Source organism: Poecile atricapillus, chromosome 2 (genome assembly GCF_030490865.1).
Source record: "Poecile atricapillus isolate bPoeAtr1 chromosome 2, bPoeAtr1.hap1, whole genome shotgun sequence".
In the NCBI taxonomy this organism is placed as follows: Eukaryota; Metazoa; Chordata; class Aves; order Passeriformes; family Paridae; genus Poecile; species Poecile atricapillus.
In genome coordinates this window covers 132,530,733-132,548,329 of record NC_081250.1, presented here as the reverse complement: position 1 = coordinate 132,548,329, position 17,597 = coordinate 132,530,733, and the positions used below count along the sequence as shown (strand labels likewise).

General features: G+C 37.3%; 1 protein-coding gene across 4 annotated transcripts in view; it reads right to left on the bottom strand.

The window, feature by feature from the left end:
* VPS13B (vacuolar protein sorting 13 homolog B) overlaps positions 1–17,597 on the bottom strand; it is a 429,143-nt gene that overhangs the window by 28,421 nt on the left and 383,125 nt on the right. For all 4 annotated transcript variants that reach the window (XM_058833661.1, XM_058833660.1, XM_058833663.1 and 1 more), the window contains exons 44-53: positions 8,963–9,118; positions 7,378–7,641; positions 7,143–7,226; positions 6,800–6,975; positions 6,148–6,318; positions 5,279–5,480; positions 4,096–4,284; positions 3,527–3,673; positions 2,046–2,311; positions 389–516 (exon numbers count right to left, since the gene is read on the bottom strand). In XM_058833661.1, the coding sequence (XP_058689644.1) occupies positions 389–516; positions 2,046–2,311; positions 3,527–3,673; positions 4,096–4,284; positions 5,279–5,480; positions 6,148–6,318; positions 6,800–6,975; positions 7,143–7,226; positions 7,378–7,641; positions 8,963–9,118 (1,783 nt within the window). The remainder of the gene's footprint in view (positions 1–388; positions 517–2,045; positions 2,312–3,526; positions 3,674–4,095; positions 4,285–5,278; positions 5,481–6,147; positions 6,319–6,799; positions 6,976–7,142; positions 7,227–7,377; positions 7,642–8,962; positions 9,119–17,597) is intronic.

Sequence of the window (17,597 nt, the reverse complement as noted above, 5' to 3'; positions counted from 1 at the left end):
CTGGTCATTACATTAACTTACTGTAACCAGACTTTTGACAATATGTTTTCTGTTACATTTGCAAATCTGAGGAAATAAAAATGTTCCATGGGATTGAATTGATGTCAACAAAACTTCACTGCCTATGGACTTCCTACAGCTGAGTCACCTTGACAGCTGGAACCAGGGAGACCCAAAAGTCCAGAGACAAATATTTAAGTTCATACTCCTGACCTCACAATTAGCTCCAATAGCTTCCAGAGTCTCTCACTTTGAGACAGACCTTCATGAGAGCATCAAGTTCTTGCTATAACCAAAACACACACTGAACTCAATTTTGGACTGGAGATACAGTCATGTAAGTTACACTACAACAGTGCACTGTTTCTAATTATTGCATAGTACCTACCTTTGAAATTCTCTTTTACAAGCAATGGAATGGAGCACCTATTGTGGATAATTATACGAGGACTAGGATCTTCTGTAAGCGTTAGGTACGTCATGCCAAGATGCTCTTGATAAGTCAGTACTATAGCTCTAAAACAGAAGCAGATATATTGGATTGTATGAAACCTTTAAATATTATTATCCTGAACAATTAAAAACATTCAAAACTAGCATCTGTAAGATTCTTTATGATCAAGTTCCAAGTTTGTAGGTATTTATCTACATTTAAGCAAGTACACATCTCCACTTCAACAGAAGAGCATGTGAAAATAGCCTAAAAAACATGAGAGAAGAAATTGCTTCATGGAGAGTACTCATGAGTTAAATTGAACATGTGTGTCTACAAGATGATAGCCCTAGCCAGCAGAGATTTATATTAAATTAAAAACATGGGATTGTAGGCCCAAATTTTCAACTTAAATCTTTAAAATTTTCCAGAAGAATTTGCATGGATACTTCTCTGGTACACATGAAAGATATTTGAACAAATATATAAATCTATCTGACTGCTCCCCTGGAATGATCCACAATGCTATTGCTCTTTTAAATGTTAAAGTTATGGATCATCACTACATCAGTTTTCAAAATGAGATTAAATGAATTTAGTTCTACTCATTAACTACATAATATATCTTCATGCATAAACATAAATTCTTTTTCTTTCTCTTGTGCAAATTTATTGGCTGTTGCTAAAAACCCTTAACCTCATGGTGATTTAAAAAAATCCTAAATCTGAAAATCTGATTAGGAACATAAGATTCCTTATGCCTGTGGCAGAATGATAAGGAATCCTTCCCCTATAGTTTCCATTTTTTTTTTTTTTAAAATCTGAAGTCTGTGTGAGAATCTTCAGTATCCAAAATGACACCTCTTGGGCTCTGCAGAGGAACTGAATGAGAGTTTGAATAGTATCAAGCCCTTCAGGCAAGAGGCAGATCACATCTCTGGTAATATATACTGATGTAGCTTCTCTAATTTCAGCAGATTGTTTATTGTTCATACCAGCATGAATAGATTCAGATATCAGGTTAAATAAATGAAACTGCTCATCTGACAAGTCACTGGACTGCTATTTTTAACTAGCTGGTTCCATAAGTTTGTAAGCAGAATGCACAACTGTGCAGTTCAAGCTTTAGAACTTGACATCTTTCCTTGCTGTAATCTCAAAATAGTTTCATCCCTTTTGTCTTTACTTCTTTTTCCTCTTATTATGCTTACAAAAATATATGTCTACCTTTTATAAACAAAACCTAAATTTTTGTATTGTATTATTTCACATTGTCCTTGAACTCTTAAATTGTTATTCACAAATTAAAAAAACACCTTAATTCCCCAATATAAATTTTTCCTGCTCTTATTTGCATGCACAATAAAAAAATAGCAGGCCATATATTCCAAAAAGTATACAACTTGTACATGGCCATATCCTTAAACTATTTACAATAAAAGCATCAAAACCATCAGAAGATAACAATTTTTAAATTTAAGTAAGACTTGCCTTTACGTATGGGGGGCATGTGTTACTTGGACTTTTGCATTAATCTCCTATGGTTTCTCCCTATGTTTTTTTTACAGCAACAAGCCAGGTTCGCTGTTGGCGAGTGCCCAGCGCACAGTACCTGGTGCAGAATCCACTTTCAGTACACGTGCCCGTGGGCACCGCCACGCTCTGCCTCGCCAGCTCCGCGCTGACCACGGCCGGGAGGCTCCACAGCTCGCGGCTCCCGGCACTGAAGCTCAGCACCACGCGCCTGTCCCCGAGAGACGCCCCCGCTGCCGAGGGACCCGGCTCCGACAGCAGGTCCCAGCAGGGCACGGCGCTCAGAGCCTCACCGGAGCCGGCCGGACCAATGCTGAACACCGTACTGTCGGGTGAGTGGAAGTCCTGGAAACAAAAAAGGTGGTGGTAGCACGGCATCCTGGCTCCTAAAAGGAGGTTTTTTCATGTTTATTTTGCACAGAAGGCTCTCAAGTGGCCAATGACCACAACTAACTAAAGGTTGCCTTGCATTACAGGCCAAATTGTGTCTTCACGTATTGGTTTGCAGCACAACTATCTGGGGTTCCTGAGCAACCGGGTCTCGTGGAATGTGTCTCTGACCATGCTGAGGGGTTTGGAACTAGATGGTCTTTAAGGTCACTTTCAACCCAACCCCTTCTGTAGAGGGTTTAGAGATTCTGTAACTCTGTGATCTACAGCCATCTCTCAGCACCACAACAGCTCTACCAAAATCAAGTTACATTCCTGTAACACAACTGTGTGAACAAAATCCATTTAGAGTTATGAAATTAACAATAGATTTTAACCTCAACATTCTCCCAATTCCCCAACCCATAAGACTGCCACAAAATGTGTGATGCACCACTGTAGATACTGACGTGAAGAAAACTAAAGCAGAAGGAAAACAATATGGAAACGGGAACTTTAAAAATTTGTTGATCTGCCAGCTCTTCTCGTAAGTTTGACCCTGAGAATTCTTTCCACATATTTTACTATAAATGTAATCCTCAATAAATATGTATAAATGGTTGATTAAAATATATTTACCATGCATACATTTTGGTTCCTGCAACCTAGCCCTTAAATATTCTGTGATATTACTGGAAAACTGATATTCACAATTTGATGGAGTTTATGAAATACATAAACTTTGGGCATGTATCTAGTTCTGCAGCTTTGCTCAGATAACTGGAATCTTCCCAAAAGGATAACAAAATGTTTTCAGCCTGCCAGGCCAATATACCTCTTTTACACGCAAACTCAGTAAAAATTCTGAGAACATTTTCAACAGCTACTACGGATTATGCTGCCTATTTTACAGAAATGGCCATTAGTGCCTGAACAGATGGAGAACAGGCAGAACTAATTCTGCAATGTGCAAGAATTTGCTGCTTGCACAGATTTCTGAACACAGTTAATTACTGGAGTTGAATTTACCCAGTATTCCGTATTCTAAATGTTATAAATTACTTTATGATTATTATGTCTAAAGATTTCTGTTCCAAGCTCTGCTATATGCAGCTCATCTAAATACAGATACAGATGTAAACAACCATTTTCCACAGATGACAAACAAAAGCAGTATCTACAGTGCTTTACCTCTTCTCCTGAGTGAGGTTTGGAAATAAAAAGCTGTGGCCTATAATAAATTTGATATGATGTATCATTGATTATTGTTGTCTTATCTTCTATCTGTAGAATTTGTATACCTTGTCGAACCATGGAAGAAATGCAGAATTCACACAACTGTAAGATAATGAAAATTGTGATGAAGTCACACAAAACCACAAAAGGTAGTGAAATGTACCAACAGAATTGCTGTTTTCTTTCTAATCAAAGAAATCCTCTCTACATTCATGCACTTTGTAACTGGAGCCGCATCACGTGCTTTTGAAGTTGCATCTGTCAATGTTATCCAAACAACACTGAGAATTCAGTATTTCTTTTTCCAGGAGATACTGTATTATCTTTATGGGTTGCACAGTATGTTTTTGGCAATCTAATTCTTTAAACTGTATTTCATACATTGTTTATACTCTCTTTATGTTGGACATATATTAACATAATTAGGGAGAAGCTTTCACACTGCATACATTTGATTGTTTTATCTGCTATATGACTTTGTTTTTACATGATAAAGTTACAAATCATTATAATTTTCTTCTAACCTTTTGATGACCTGGAAAAGCACCAAGTTTAATTTCAGCTTCAACAAAACCTTCTTCATCCAACGTTACTACTTCCCCATTATCAGCATCCTTCCATTTTGGGGAGGTCACATTATGAACCAGTTTAATTGCCACCGATTTGTGCACAGTATTAGTGTTTGCCCAGTATATTCCAACCTGGAAAGCTTCCTGTAAGTGAAAAAATTATTGATTATCAGTTGTTCACAACTTGATACATTTCTATTACAGTTCTAAACGCATTTTCCATTAGGCAGTGAATGTAATTTCCTGCCTTTCTCCCTCTGATTCTTGCTATGTGGTACAAGGTTAGATGAAACTGCAAGGTGGATAAGGAACTGATCCTCACAAGGGATCAAGGCTGTAGTCTACAGTGAGATGTGTTACTAGGCAGACCTTTTGTTTATTAACAGACATGGGGGGGGGATGACAGAATAAACAGGAAGTATCAGATTGTTCAACTGGAATTAAGAAGCTGATGTGTCAAATCACCTTAATTATTTTGAAACTAAAGAATATTTCAGTTATAATAAAAAAAGAAAGTGCATGGCCAAGATATGTGGGAACATCCATTACACTGAACTAAGGAAGGCAGGCATTCTAAAAAAAATCTTCCTCTATTGTAATCATTCTGCATCATTATCAACTTTTCCTGGTAACACTAAAAGCTATGAAATAACATAACATAAAGCACTCTCAAACAAAACATTTCTTTCAGGCTGTCAATTTTGCTACTGTGGTCAACAATTTCCCAAGTGACAGGTTGGCACAGCAGGGGCCAAAGTCTTTACTTGGCCTTTATAGCAGTTTTCAAAGGCTGCTACCTTACACCCATGTTGCAGATTCTTTGGCTGAACTAAGAGGAAGGGGAGAAGGCTGCTGATGGAATGAAAACCTTCTGCCTACAGTGTCTTGCAGATAATTTTCAACTATCCATCTTTAGGATGTTGTTTTTCAAACATTGCTCCCAAGTATGTTACGTTGTGCTATCCACTCAGTGACTCAGTCAGTGTGGTGAATTCCTATTGTTATTGCTAGTCCTCACATATGACTAACAGACAAACAGACACAGTGACTGGAAAGTGGGAATCATCTGGAGTAATAAGCATTCTTCAGAATCAGTGTGCTTAGCAGAACTGTGCCTGCTAATGTGAAAGGCAGTTACCTCGAAGTTGGGAGGTATAATTACTTTCCCGCTAGGTACTTGAAGAAGAATCTTCTCTCCTTCAAACAGCCAGAGGTCCCACTTGGACTGATTGGTAAGCAATGCCCAGGGCAGGAGTTCAATCAGCAGAGTTTTAACACACGGTCTCCACACTGACAGTTTTACCCGCATTGGACTATCCCATTGGGAGAGCTGTTCATTGCTGGCAAAAACAAATAAGCAAAAACATAAAGTCAAAGGAATAACAAATTCAAGATTGCAAATGCTAAGATGTCTTTTTCAGAAATTTGCAAGGCTTTTCTGGTGGTGAAATAGAAAAACTTCTCTTCTTACCTTATAATTCTGGAACACACTGAGGTGCTGTCAGAAAGATCTAGATATGTGTTGGCTATAAAGGCATATTTTAACTCCACAAGCTCAACCTAAATTTAGTCAATTAATAAATGCCTTAACAGAGTTACCACTGTCCATCAGAGCTAAACCTGTGACTTTTGTAGTCATCAAATCACATTCCCTTTTTCTTTCCCCAACAACTACTTCTACAGCAACTCCCTGTTTCTCTGCTGAAACAAACAGCAGCTGAATAAACAACAGCCTCTAGAGCTCCAGTAAAGAAAGTGCATTCACAAAAAAAAGGCTCAATTTTTAAAAAATCCATACTTGATGCATTCTTAGTGTAAACAAGGGCAGCCCTGAGGCTGACCTAATTTTTTTCCCTATCTGATACAGATTCTGCAGTTTACATGCAGGAATTATGTAATTGCTGAAAATACATTCAATGTTCATCACATACAGTCTTCCAGAATGTGATTTCAGTTTATTTGGAAGGGCAATGCATCAGTCATGAAGAAGGTTTAGCAAGGAGTTACCTGTCTGAATCCTTCCTATTATAAGGCCATGCAGGCTGGGGAGGACTAGCAATGCCATAGAACTCGGAGAGCACTTGGCTGACGTTGCCACCTGGATGGGATTTAGTCGCTATCTGTTTAATCAGAGTGGTTGAGATAGGGACTGCACACTCTGATGGATCATCTTCTTCCCTGCCATTGAAAACAAACTCAGTCACTTACACAAGATCAAGCATTAGCATTAACATTATCTCTAATGAGGCTTCCCAAGTGTACTCTGCAGCAGGAACACTTTCATGGTAATTGTGGATGAATCAAGTTACGATGTCCAACAACTTCCTGAGAATTTACTGGCATACATAGCCTTATTATGACACTGTAATGACTCTAAAAACTCTTCAGTATTCTCAAAAAACAATTTCAAGATAATTCAGGAATTTATTTTTTAAAACACAAGAATATGGACTGCTTAATTAAACAAGTGCCAGTGTGCTTAGGATAGTAGTACCAAATTTAGTATCACCTCTGATATAATTTCAGCCATATATGCTTGTTTTGCCATATCCCCTCTGGGCATGGCATACTTTTGGAAAAATGTAGAAGTAGTTGAAGTGTAAATTATTCTTTCTTTTCCATATAAATGAACTATTTTCAAGGAAAATGAGTATTTTACCTGGCTTGAAAAGTCAGGTGGTGTGTAAGATCAGGCTCTATATTTTGCAGTGCTTTCTCTTGTCCTTTCCCTGGAATCACTTGTGTTTCATTCAGTCCCAGGCTTCTTTTCTCTATATGTATGATAATAGGGTCTGGAAGATGGCTCCTTACAATGAAAAGAGGGCTGAAAACAATCTACAAAAAGGAAAAAACACACCAATTTAAAGCAAATCTTATTTCAGTATTACAACTGTTGAAACAAACTACTGATAAATCTTTACAGTAGGTCATTCTGATCTTAACTCATTATATGATATATAAGGCATAAACATTTAGATTTCAGAGACATTAAATGCACTTACTAATCGCTGTTGCACATGTGAATTTGGCTCCAAAGTCAAAACTGTGCACCACACATATGTAATTGAACTCTTTGAAGATGGTACCTGTTTGTAGAAAGATCAGCATTACACTAACATTATTTCAGGATGATAACATCCACTATTTCATTATATCAGATAGAAGTCTAAATTCAAAGTACTCAGTTCTCTCAGGCATTTTTAATGCTTTATTCCACATACCCATTTCTAGTCATACCTGAATGACAGTGCTGTGTTCTGTGTGTTTAGAACTTAGACATACGTCTTGGGACCAGTCTTCATCTCCTGTAGATTTCACGCTCAGCTCAGTGAGCTCATTGTTTTCTAGGATATATGAAGGCAATTTCTGCTTGGCTGCAAGGCAGTTGATGTGTTCTTTAACAACAGCCTGTCCATCTTGACTAATGTAATGCTGAACCACTTTCAGTTCAATACTTTCGGAAAGGTAACTACAGACTGTCTGTCTTCCACAGATTAGGATCTAAAACACACAAAAAATACAGCTCTTACATAAACAACAGTGAAAAAGAAAAAAAAAGGTCAAAATTGAATTATAGAGTGAAAACCTGTAGAAGAATAATCTTCCTGCTTTAGGTTTTCACAAGCATGCTGAAGGCAGTGACTGGTAAAACATTATTTTTATTGGCCAAATGTATGTCCAATTTCATAGAAATCTAGGCATTAAAATGCTTGAAATACTGCTAAGGCAGTATCCACGCTTGAAAGAAACATGGAACATATCCACTTTCCTTCCCACTGAACTCAGCAGTACTGCACATGGCTGACAGTTCTGGTTTGGTCTGTGATTGTCTCTGAATGCTGAGACATTTCTGAGCAGTCACAGGGATGCACTTCAAAAAGGTTTCTACTGATACCTCACATTCCCATCCCAAGCCAATGATCTAGACCTTTCACAGCATGTCTGCTGTTTTAAAGTTTATAATTTCAATTAATGACTGTAATGTGTTTCTGTATTTAAGTGCACACACCTAGAAAATGACCGAATTAGACTTGACTTTGTTGCTGTCCATCATTCATGAATTGTTTATTGTAGAGATGCATCTGACTTTTTCCAAGCCATAGCAGGGAACACGATTCCATGTGTATCCCTGTACAACCATCAGAATTTTTTTATGCATGAGGGCACACATCACAGCTACAGCCCACCATGTGAAATCTCAGCAGGGCTTTCAGTGACACCAGGCACTGCTTCTGTCTGCTCAGCTGTGCTGTTGCTGAGCAGTACAGCTCTGCCACATCCATGAACTGAGCATGTTCTGTCCACCACATGCTCTGGCTTCTGCCAATGCAGGCAGAACGGCTGCAGTGTTATTAAACATCTCTACAAAAATAGTAAAGGGGAAGTTATTGAACAGCAGCTCATTTTCAAATGTTAATTTGGTAATTCTTTCACTTTAAAAAATGTGTAGGTCTGAATTACCACCCAGAATATATTATGAACAGTTTCTTAAAAAAAAATTAAGAGAAATATCTATTTCTCGAGAGCTTAAAACATGTAAGAGATTGTGCAACTTAGCACTGTCAGAACTTATGAACCAGGCGAAGGGATGTTTACTGGAGCATATAAAACACATGCTGGTAACTGAGCTTTTAAATGCTAAGATCAACACCAAAGTGAAGAAAAAAGTTGTAAGAATTCCCCAAAATAGCCCCAAAAGACTGCTATACTTGTTTTTTGCAGATCCCAGTAGGAGAGAATAAATAACAAAGTGACTAATTAATGAAAAGGTGACAGTTTAAATTACTGATGTTATTTTTTCCTAACTGGACCAAATCCTTACTTGCTTCTGCACTCCACTGAGCTGCTGAACCTTGATAATAAGCGATGCTGTCCGGCCCTTGTACTGAATGGTGCGAATAAAGGTGCCTGTATTGTCCACACTGAATGGCTCAGACCACCGCCAGTTTCCCCAGCCTTCAATACAGATGTGTAACAGCTGGAAAGAAAGAAATTACTACTTCAATACATAACTGGGGAGAAAAAAGTGCCTTGCAGTAGGATATAAATTCCCATGACAGAGAAATACTCTTGGTTTGAAATCTCAGCAATGCTAAGCACAGCAGTTGTCCGAATGATCCATTCAGTCTGTAATTCTGTGATTTCAGACACAATCAGAAGAAGCAACAATACCATAAATATTTAACATCCAGACACACAACTGTTCACCAAAAAAAAAAAAAAAAAAAAAGGGCAAGTAGACTAGAGAGCATAAAACAGGAAATAAGAGATTTTCTCCACTGCCTTTGAAGTTGTTCTAGAAGTCCAGCAAGGTGATGTGGAACACAGGTCCATGCCAGATTTTTTGCCTTCAGAATAAGACAGAAAATAACAAATACCCTTCCCTTTGAAAATAAAGAAGGACTTGTATAGCTTGCATATATGTGTCTGTTAAAAGCAGAATGTGGTATATTGCTGAGAGATGGGAAACATTTCATTTCTTACACAAATGTGGTGGTAAGTTCAAGCTTGACTGCATGAGAAGAAATTTAACTGCGTAATTATACTCCCTATGTGATTTATTCCGGAAAAGGAGTGGCTTTTTTCCTGTTTAACTTAAATCACTTCCAGAGCAATATAGTCTTTCATCATTTGAAGAGCCTTTCATCCATTTACCCACCATACGCACTTACCTCTGTCCCATGGAGATTCTTTAAGCCAGAGTAGTGAAAATTGGTACTGTTCCATGTAGGTCAATGAAGTTACATAAATTTACACCAGCTGAAGATCTGGCTATTTAGCTCTGTATAGATCTTTTGTGGCTGTGCAAACTTAAGGATGTGAGTTATATATAAGGGATCAAAGCAATAAGCATTCTGGGTAAAATTTATTCTTTGCAGAGGGCCAGCACAGAGCCTAAGCATCACTTATGTTCTTTAAAACAGTCATGTGAAGGCCTTGTGGGAATTCTCTCTTGAGGGTTGAATTTCACTCTGATTTTGGACATCTGTCATTAATTAATTTAAGTAATTGAGAACAGGATCAGGCCCAAAGATTGATTATTTACACTAGCAAAAACTGAAACTTGTAAATACTGTGTTCTTCCACGATTTGTTTCCAGAAAGAGATAGCATTCACCATGGGTCTGGTCAGTTGGACTTAGTGAAGGGCTGGATGTTGGGGTTTCCTTCGTTGTTTTAAGAAACAACCACAGCAATAACTTTCAAAGATACTACAATTCAGTAGCCTGTTTGCAATTTGTGGTATCCTCAGCACAAGTTAGACACAGAACAATAACATCCATTCAGTGGGTGGCTTTTGAATTTGCAAGAGTGATGACTGTTGCATTCAGATTCAAATGAGTTTTATGCTGGAAGCACAAAGGCTGATACATGCCCGTGTGTGCAAGGACAGGCATCTGGATTTATATTCAAGGTTATGTTGAGGGAGGCTGTACACCAGGATAGTCAAACTCATAAACAAACATGTCACTTCGATTCTGAAGTATTAGTTAAAGAAAAGGAAAAAGAAAGCAACAAAAAATCCAATTGCAGTGGCTGGAATCTGTTCAGTTTCTTACAGAGGCAGCTGGGAATAAATCTCATCACATATGAAAATTAGTAGAAACAAGAACACTGTTTACTTTGGAGAGAATGGTAGCTGGAAATGACAGCCAAATAGTGAGAGAAGGTACTTAAGTGGTCAGTCTCAGCTAGCAGGCCCACAAAATACTGTGTGCTCCAAAGATAGATGTCACGTTAATGCCATAATTGACGATTAGTAATTACATGTAGCTACAACATTAGGATGTCTCCCACCCTGTATAAACAGCTTTGCTCATGAGCTGAATGTTCTCAAGGAACATGCTGTCAGCTTTCCCTGAGCAGTCATCAGCTCCCAAATGCTGCCTTACTAATTTTCTGTGTACAGATTAGCCTGCATTTAACTTCAAGGTTCAGAAAGAAAAATAAAGAAGAGCTATTACCATATATTGACATTTTCTTATTTTACAAACATACAATTTGCATACTGGTAAATGTGAAAGATACAGCCTTCATAATTTACTTTAAAGATATCTGATATATTTGTATTAATGACCTAACAGTATAAGAATTGGGTGCTGTATAAGTTTACTTTTGAGCCAAGAAACTGCATTCCATGAAAACAAAAAAGATGGATGATTAAGTTATTTAAATGTGAGATTTCTGGAAAAGATGGCTAGAAATAATCAGCAAATGACACTAAGTGATGCAGAGATATATGGCAGGAAATAAAAATGGCAGTGATTTTAGAGAACTAAGTAATCAGACATTATCATGACTTTAGCAGAAAACAGATTTATAGATTCACAGAATTTTCCAAACTGGAAGGAAATTCACAAGGATCATCAAGTCAAGCTCTTAAGTGAATGGCCAATACAGGGATTTAACCCAAAACCTTGGTGTTATTTGCACCTTGCTCTGACCAAACAGTTATCAAAGTGACTTGATAGTAAAGATTTGCAATAACTGTTGCTAACTCTTCCATTTATCAAGCTTTATGCTAATTCTCAGAATTTATTAGGCAATCTGTCCAAAAAAAGTTCAACAAATATAGCTAGGTATGGGACATATATTAGGAGAAAAGAGAAGTCATTGCATTAAGGTACAAAAAAATGGACTTCAAAGCATTCTAAGAAATACAATCCAGTGATAAGCAAAAATTTGCTGCTTAGAGAGAATTGAAACAGACTATCTATTGTACACATGAAGATAGGCACTCATTCGTGTAAATATTTGATTTCTGCGTTTTCTGTCAGGGAAATATACCAGCAGATAACCCAGAGAGTTTTATTTTGACTAGACTTGGCTGGGGTTTGGATTTGCAATTCTTAGCCATTATGGATTTCTGATTTGAGAGGAACAGAAATTACTTCAAGGGAAGCAGATTAAGATGAAGCAGCTCTTACTGGAGCAAATGGCTAGAAAAGCTTTATCTTTAAAATAAAGAATACCTTTATCATGCCTCTTCACAGAATGTTTCTATGTGCTCCTCAAAATTTACTTAGGTTTTCAGCAAGATGTGTGAGTGAAGGATATGAGCTGGGTAAATAAACCTGTGTGTCATATGACAAAGAATGAGGACTAAAATGGGGGGATTAAAAGTGAGACTGAGAATTTAGCCTGTTCAGAAAAAGCATCAATTTCCAACTGTACAAGTAATTTAAAACTTGAGCCCTCAAAATGCAAATGCAAATTTGATGCAAATTTGATTTCTACTCTGCTTGCAGATTCACCAGATTTAACTTGGTTTCACCACGGTTCTTTAGATTGTATTTGTCTTCTAAGTGAAACTAGAAAATGTTTTTTCGAAGGGAACAAGGGTAATTGCTATGAAATCTGAGAGTTTGGGAAGAATCAAGTAAAGACCTAGTTAATGGTGTGGAAGCAGTTGTTATTTTAAAATATAGAAGATAGTAAAATAAAAGCTGTGACAATGCAGCAGCATGGAGGAAATGTAGCTCTGGAGATGGGAGCTGAATTCTAAGACTAGAAGCTAAAGAAATTTTAATTGAAAAATTAAAGGAGAAGCTTGATTTGTATTTTTTACTGTGTTTTCACAATACAAGGTAGCTCTTGACTAGGATTAGGATTTACAACAATAAAACCACCCAAAATTTGGAAAAATAGTGAATGAAATACTTATTTGGTGGCAGTGGCCACCAAAACAGCTTGAACTTCACTTTGGCTTCATTCTCTCATGCGACCTGGGAGATCTGGCCGGTTCTATGCCATCTGCCCTCGTAGGACAGAAATCCAGTACAGAGCATGGAAAGAGGCAATTTTCATCACCCCCAAGCTGGCTAGTAGACGAAAGGTCACACTTGGCAGATAAACTCTGACCCTGGAGGCTCCTGGAGATGTTGTGAACCTCAACATTACCTGCAAAGCAGACCTGAACCTCATAGATACAAACTCACCCTGCAGAAAAGTCTTTTGGCTAAGCAACAGTAACGAAATTATGAGTGTTCATGGATAATATTAATCCTTATTTGCCCCAGATATTATCTAGAAATTCAATTACACAGTATAAGTATTGATTTAGAATGCAGGACTCCCCAAAAAAACAATAGCACTCTTCTCACAATTTGAACAGCATAAAATAACATACAACTTTTTTTGCCTGATATCATTCTCTAATGACCTGGGGAGGATTATGTAAAGTACAAGAGGTTGTTCAGAGAACCTGTAATATTCCTGAAAGGTAAAATGGGAAAATACTCAAATAACAACCAATAAATAAGTTACAGTTTCTAAGTTTGAACCCACATAGCAGTGCATATAATTTTACACATTATATAACCCAGTATCTGAAAGAACTGCAACTTGGAAGTAAATAACAATGAATTGTGATCCTGCTGCAACATTAATCAAAATTTGGCTTCATTCTTTTTTTTGGTAGGAGAATGAGAAGGAGATTCTTAAATAGCAAATTTGCTATTTGTAAAACTACCGTAACCTTTAAAAAGTAAGTTTATAAAATTTAGAATTTGTGTTCACAGCCACACTATTTGAAATAAGAAAAATTCTAAATGTGTTCCAGTGAAAGTATTAATAACGTGCTAACCAGTACGAATATCTACTCAAGACTTTGTAAGTGTATGATCAGAAAAGTGATAGATATATTTTCCCTCAAATTCTATTTAAGTAGCAATAAAATGACAGAGTTTCAGGCATATTTACTTACTTCGATAAGAAAGAAATACCTTTTCTTTATAACCACGTTCTCATCGAAGTAATTGCGCAGTTCAACATAGGAACTGATTTTTATCCAGTATATCTGCTGTTTCAAGTCAAAGACGATAAAAATGGGTAACTGTTACTGTAACCCTGGAAGGAGGCTACAGAAAGGTTTGAGAGCTGCTACTTCTAAAAACTTCTACTATGCAACATTATGTTTTGCTAGAAAGCACACAAATAAACTTAAATCCCTCAGTCTGTGCTTCCTCAGAGGACTCTGCTCAAGTTTGAGTGTGGGGAAAACAACTAGTAATAACTAGCACATTATAGACAATTTCTGCTGCCTGTTCATAAGCAAACAATCTCTGCAGAATACATCCAGGGGACTCTCACACGGATATCTGGTTTTTGCATTTGCTGTGATCCCTAGTGAGACCCTCCAATTGCCTACTGTCTTGCAAGACAGAATTCCTTAACTCTGAGTAAACTACTAGGAAGATCTGATCTCTTCTAACTTCAGAGTTTCACCCTATGTATCATATGCTCCAGTTCATCTAAAAAACACAGCTGCCTTGGAGACAAACATGACTTTTGATGTAACTGGGGCCCATCCCACAAAACAATGTGAAGATCAAGATAAGGAGTGCAGACTGGATCCAATAATAACGTAGGAGCCAGTGTTGTCTGTAGAGCACAGGAATGATGTATCTTCTCTTCCCTTTTAATGATATCTAACAGACCTCTAACTTTCATTAAAATCTGCAAAAGGAACTCACAAAATCTGGCAGCTTTAGATAGAATTGCATAAAGCCTCAAATACCATCAGTTTTGGACTTACCCCAACTGGGAAAGGGACTATATAGTTGGGGGTGTCTCATCCCTAAGGGGGGGGCAAAACCTCATGAAATCTGAGGAAAATGAGGGGGATGGAGTCATGAAGAAGAGTGAGCATTGGACCTCAGGCTTATTACTGAAATATTAGCCAAACTAGCGAGACTTGCAGGAATCAGAGTGAAAGTTAAAAGGGAAAGGTTAGGTTCCCTGAAATGTAAAGGATCTGGGCAGAGAAAAAATTAAGGAAGCAAGGAGCTTTAAGTTAAGCCAAACAGTTGGAGGGACACCATCAAGAGCTGATAAATTCAAATCCTTGGTGTGCTATAGCTGTTTTCACAACATAAAATAGTTGAAATTATTTTAATTTTAGCGTATAGTTTCATTAATAATAAAAGTAATTCTAAATGTAAATAAATCATTATAAAACTATCAGCTAAAAAAAGTATTTTAGGTGTATATATATTTAATTGTGTTAGATAATTTAGAAGGACAATTACCACAGCTCTATGCTTAATTAGCAAAAGAAAAATGGAGAATTTTATTGATGTGAATGTAAAAGAAATACAATCCTTTTAAAACTATTTATTTTCATTTAACTGAACTGCCTTGCCATACTAAAAAAACATTTTGCAGAGGTTAAATAAAGTATTTCATGGCAACCGCTGCTTCTTAGTGCCTGTGTAACAAGAAACATGAGCCAGCCAGAGTTGTGCAAGTTGGTTTTCTTTCCCAGTAAGAGAATGTGGTATCTAAGACCTTGTCCTAACTCATTTTATCCCCAAGAGTAAGTCAAGTAAGTCAAGTATGAACTAATGCCTGGAGGGAAGTCCCTGACTCCAGAAGTATGGATTATTTCACATTTATCTTACAATCTGCTCTCAGAGTTCTTAAAATTCACTAACTTGGCAAGTCAGGAATTATCATGAGAAATGAAATAATTTCATAACTATGAAGTCATCTAGCATTCCATGAATATGACACTCAGAGGGTTTGTCCTTGCTTGGGCATTATTCTGACCTTTGGATAACAAGCTGCTAGATAGTTTTGCATGGAAACAATTAGAAAAGTGCCACAGTATAACAGGGACAACCTGATGTCTTGATTGAGTTGTTGTTTTCATTTCAAGGATTTGTATTAATCATTAAAAAGATGTACATGACAACATTTGTAATAATATTTAAACAAGCTTGTTTTGCATGATTTAAAATGACTAAGGATTGTACTGGTTAGATGAACTGCCATTCTGAATGCTGTATTTACAATGACTTGTAATGGCAATAACCAAATGAATAGGCTTACAGGGGAATGCCAAGGTTCTCTCTTTACAAGACTTTTGTAAAGGAAATTTGTTTCTATCTCAACTGTGCATAGAAAGCCTGTGCTCCCATATAGTTTCCGTGAAATTACCTCAGTGCTGTTTTTTAGTCTCTAAATTTCCCGGCAAGACATGGCTGTTCAAAAATGTTAAGAGAGCAAAAATCATCTTGAAATTATTCCAAAGTTTGGGACAAGGGAAGTATAACCTCCCTACTAGAAGAGCCTGCTTGCCAGCAGTGTGGCTGAGTCAGGAGTCAGCTGTTAGCTTTGCCATCTCCTGGGATGTGGGAATCCGTCACGACACTGCTGACTTTTTATCAGCCCAATTTTTCAGTGAATCTAAATCTGATCAGAGCAAAACAGAATGGGGAAACCCTTTGACATCACCAACTGTTAGCTGAAGAATGAATATCTGAAAAATGAATCTGAAGCTCCTACGGTCACCTCACCCACTCCCTTATGTGTGATTTGGTTTTCTGATGGACTTTTCCGCCTTTCATCCTGCACTTTTGCTTTTCATTTAGTAAGAAACTTACACAGCAGCCATGAAAACATTTTGCAGTGCTCAAGCCTGTGACTGAAAGCACAGTGTAAGTTTTCCAGGTGCTGGATGTCTAATGCCATATATTATTATGGTGGTTTTTAGCAGTTCAGTTGCAACTAAGAGAAAGTATCAGTAATAAAATGTCATTTTAACTCTTCCACTTTTCACTTGCTTGAGATAATCTTAATTTTTAAAACTCTTTCCTTTTAGCACCATTACTGAATAATTATTTCTATATTTCTAAACCACTACAACACCATACTCAGAACTACACCTTCAGTAGATCTATCTAAAATGAAGATTCTCACAACTGAATAATTTTATGTAAGTAACCAGAAAATGGATGCAACAAATTTTGAAGAGGAAAGCCTTACTTAGTTCTGGTATTATTTACATTGCTTTAAATATTTCTTTCTTCTTCCATGTATTTATGAAAAAGTTTAAATGTAATTTTGAATGGTTGCTACAAATGCAAGTGATAATTGGTTATGAAATACAGGTTACACTTAGTTAGCTTTCTTTCTCCCTCACACAACCAAAGGGAATTACAACAACTGTAATCCTGTGATGAGTGGGGATCCTGTCTCACACCCTGACACGTGCCCAGCTGCACAGACTGCAGTCACCACTTGGTTTGCTCGCCTGTGGGATGGGGTATCACAAGCATTTTGTGTGTATGAGAAAACATATCTTTTTTCAAAACATGGAAAGGGACATACAGTATTCCAGAATCTCAAAGTCTCCAAAAGCCATTGTCTGTCACTATTGCACCAGCACAACCTTTTTATAACAGCTCCTCTGTTGCTAAGATGGTCCTTTATTAGCTTGGCTTCCTCTTAACTTATGCCCTGACTTCAGTGTCAACTGCAATTGTTTACTCTGGCAGATTTTGCTCTGCACAGATTACCACATTCATGTAAAATTCAGTAGTTTTGCATATCCATCAGCTGACATGTGAATGAAAACCACAGTAAATTTGCCATCTCTGCCTTCCAGTGTAACTTGAAACTTGTCAGCAGTGAAAGTGGGCACAACTCCTGTTTAGAATTACCATTCAAAATTTG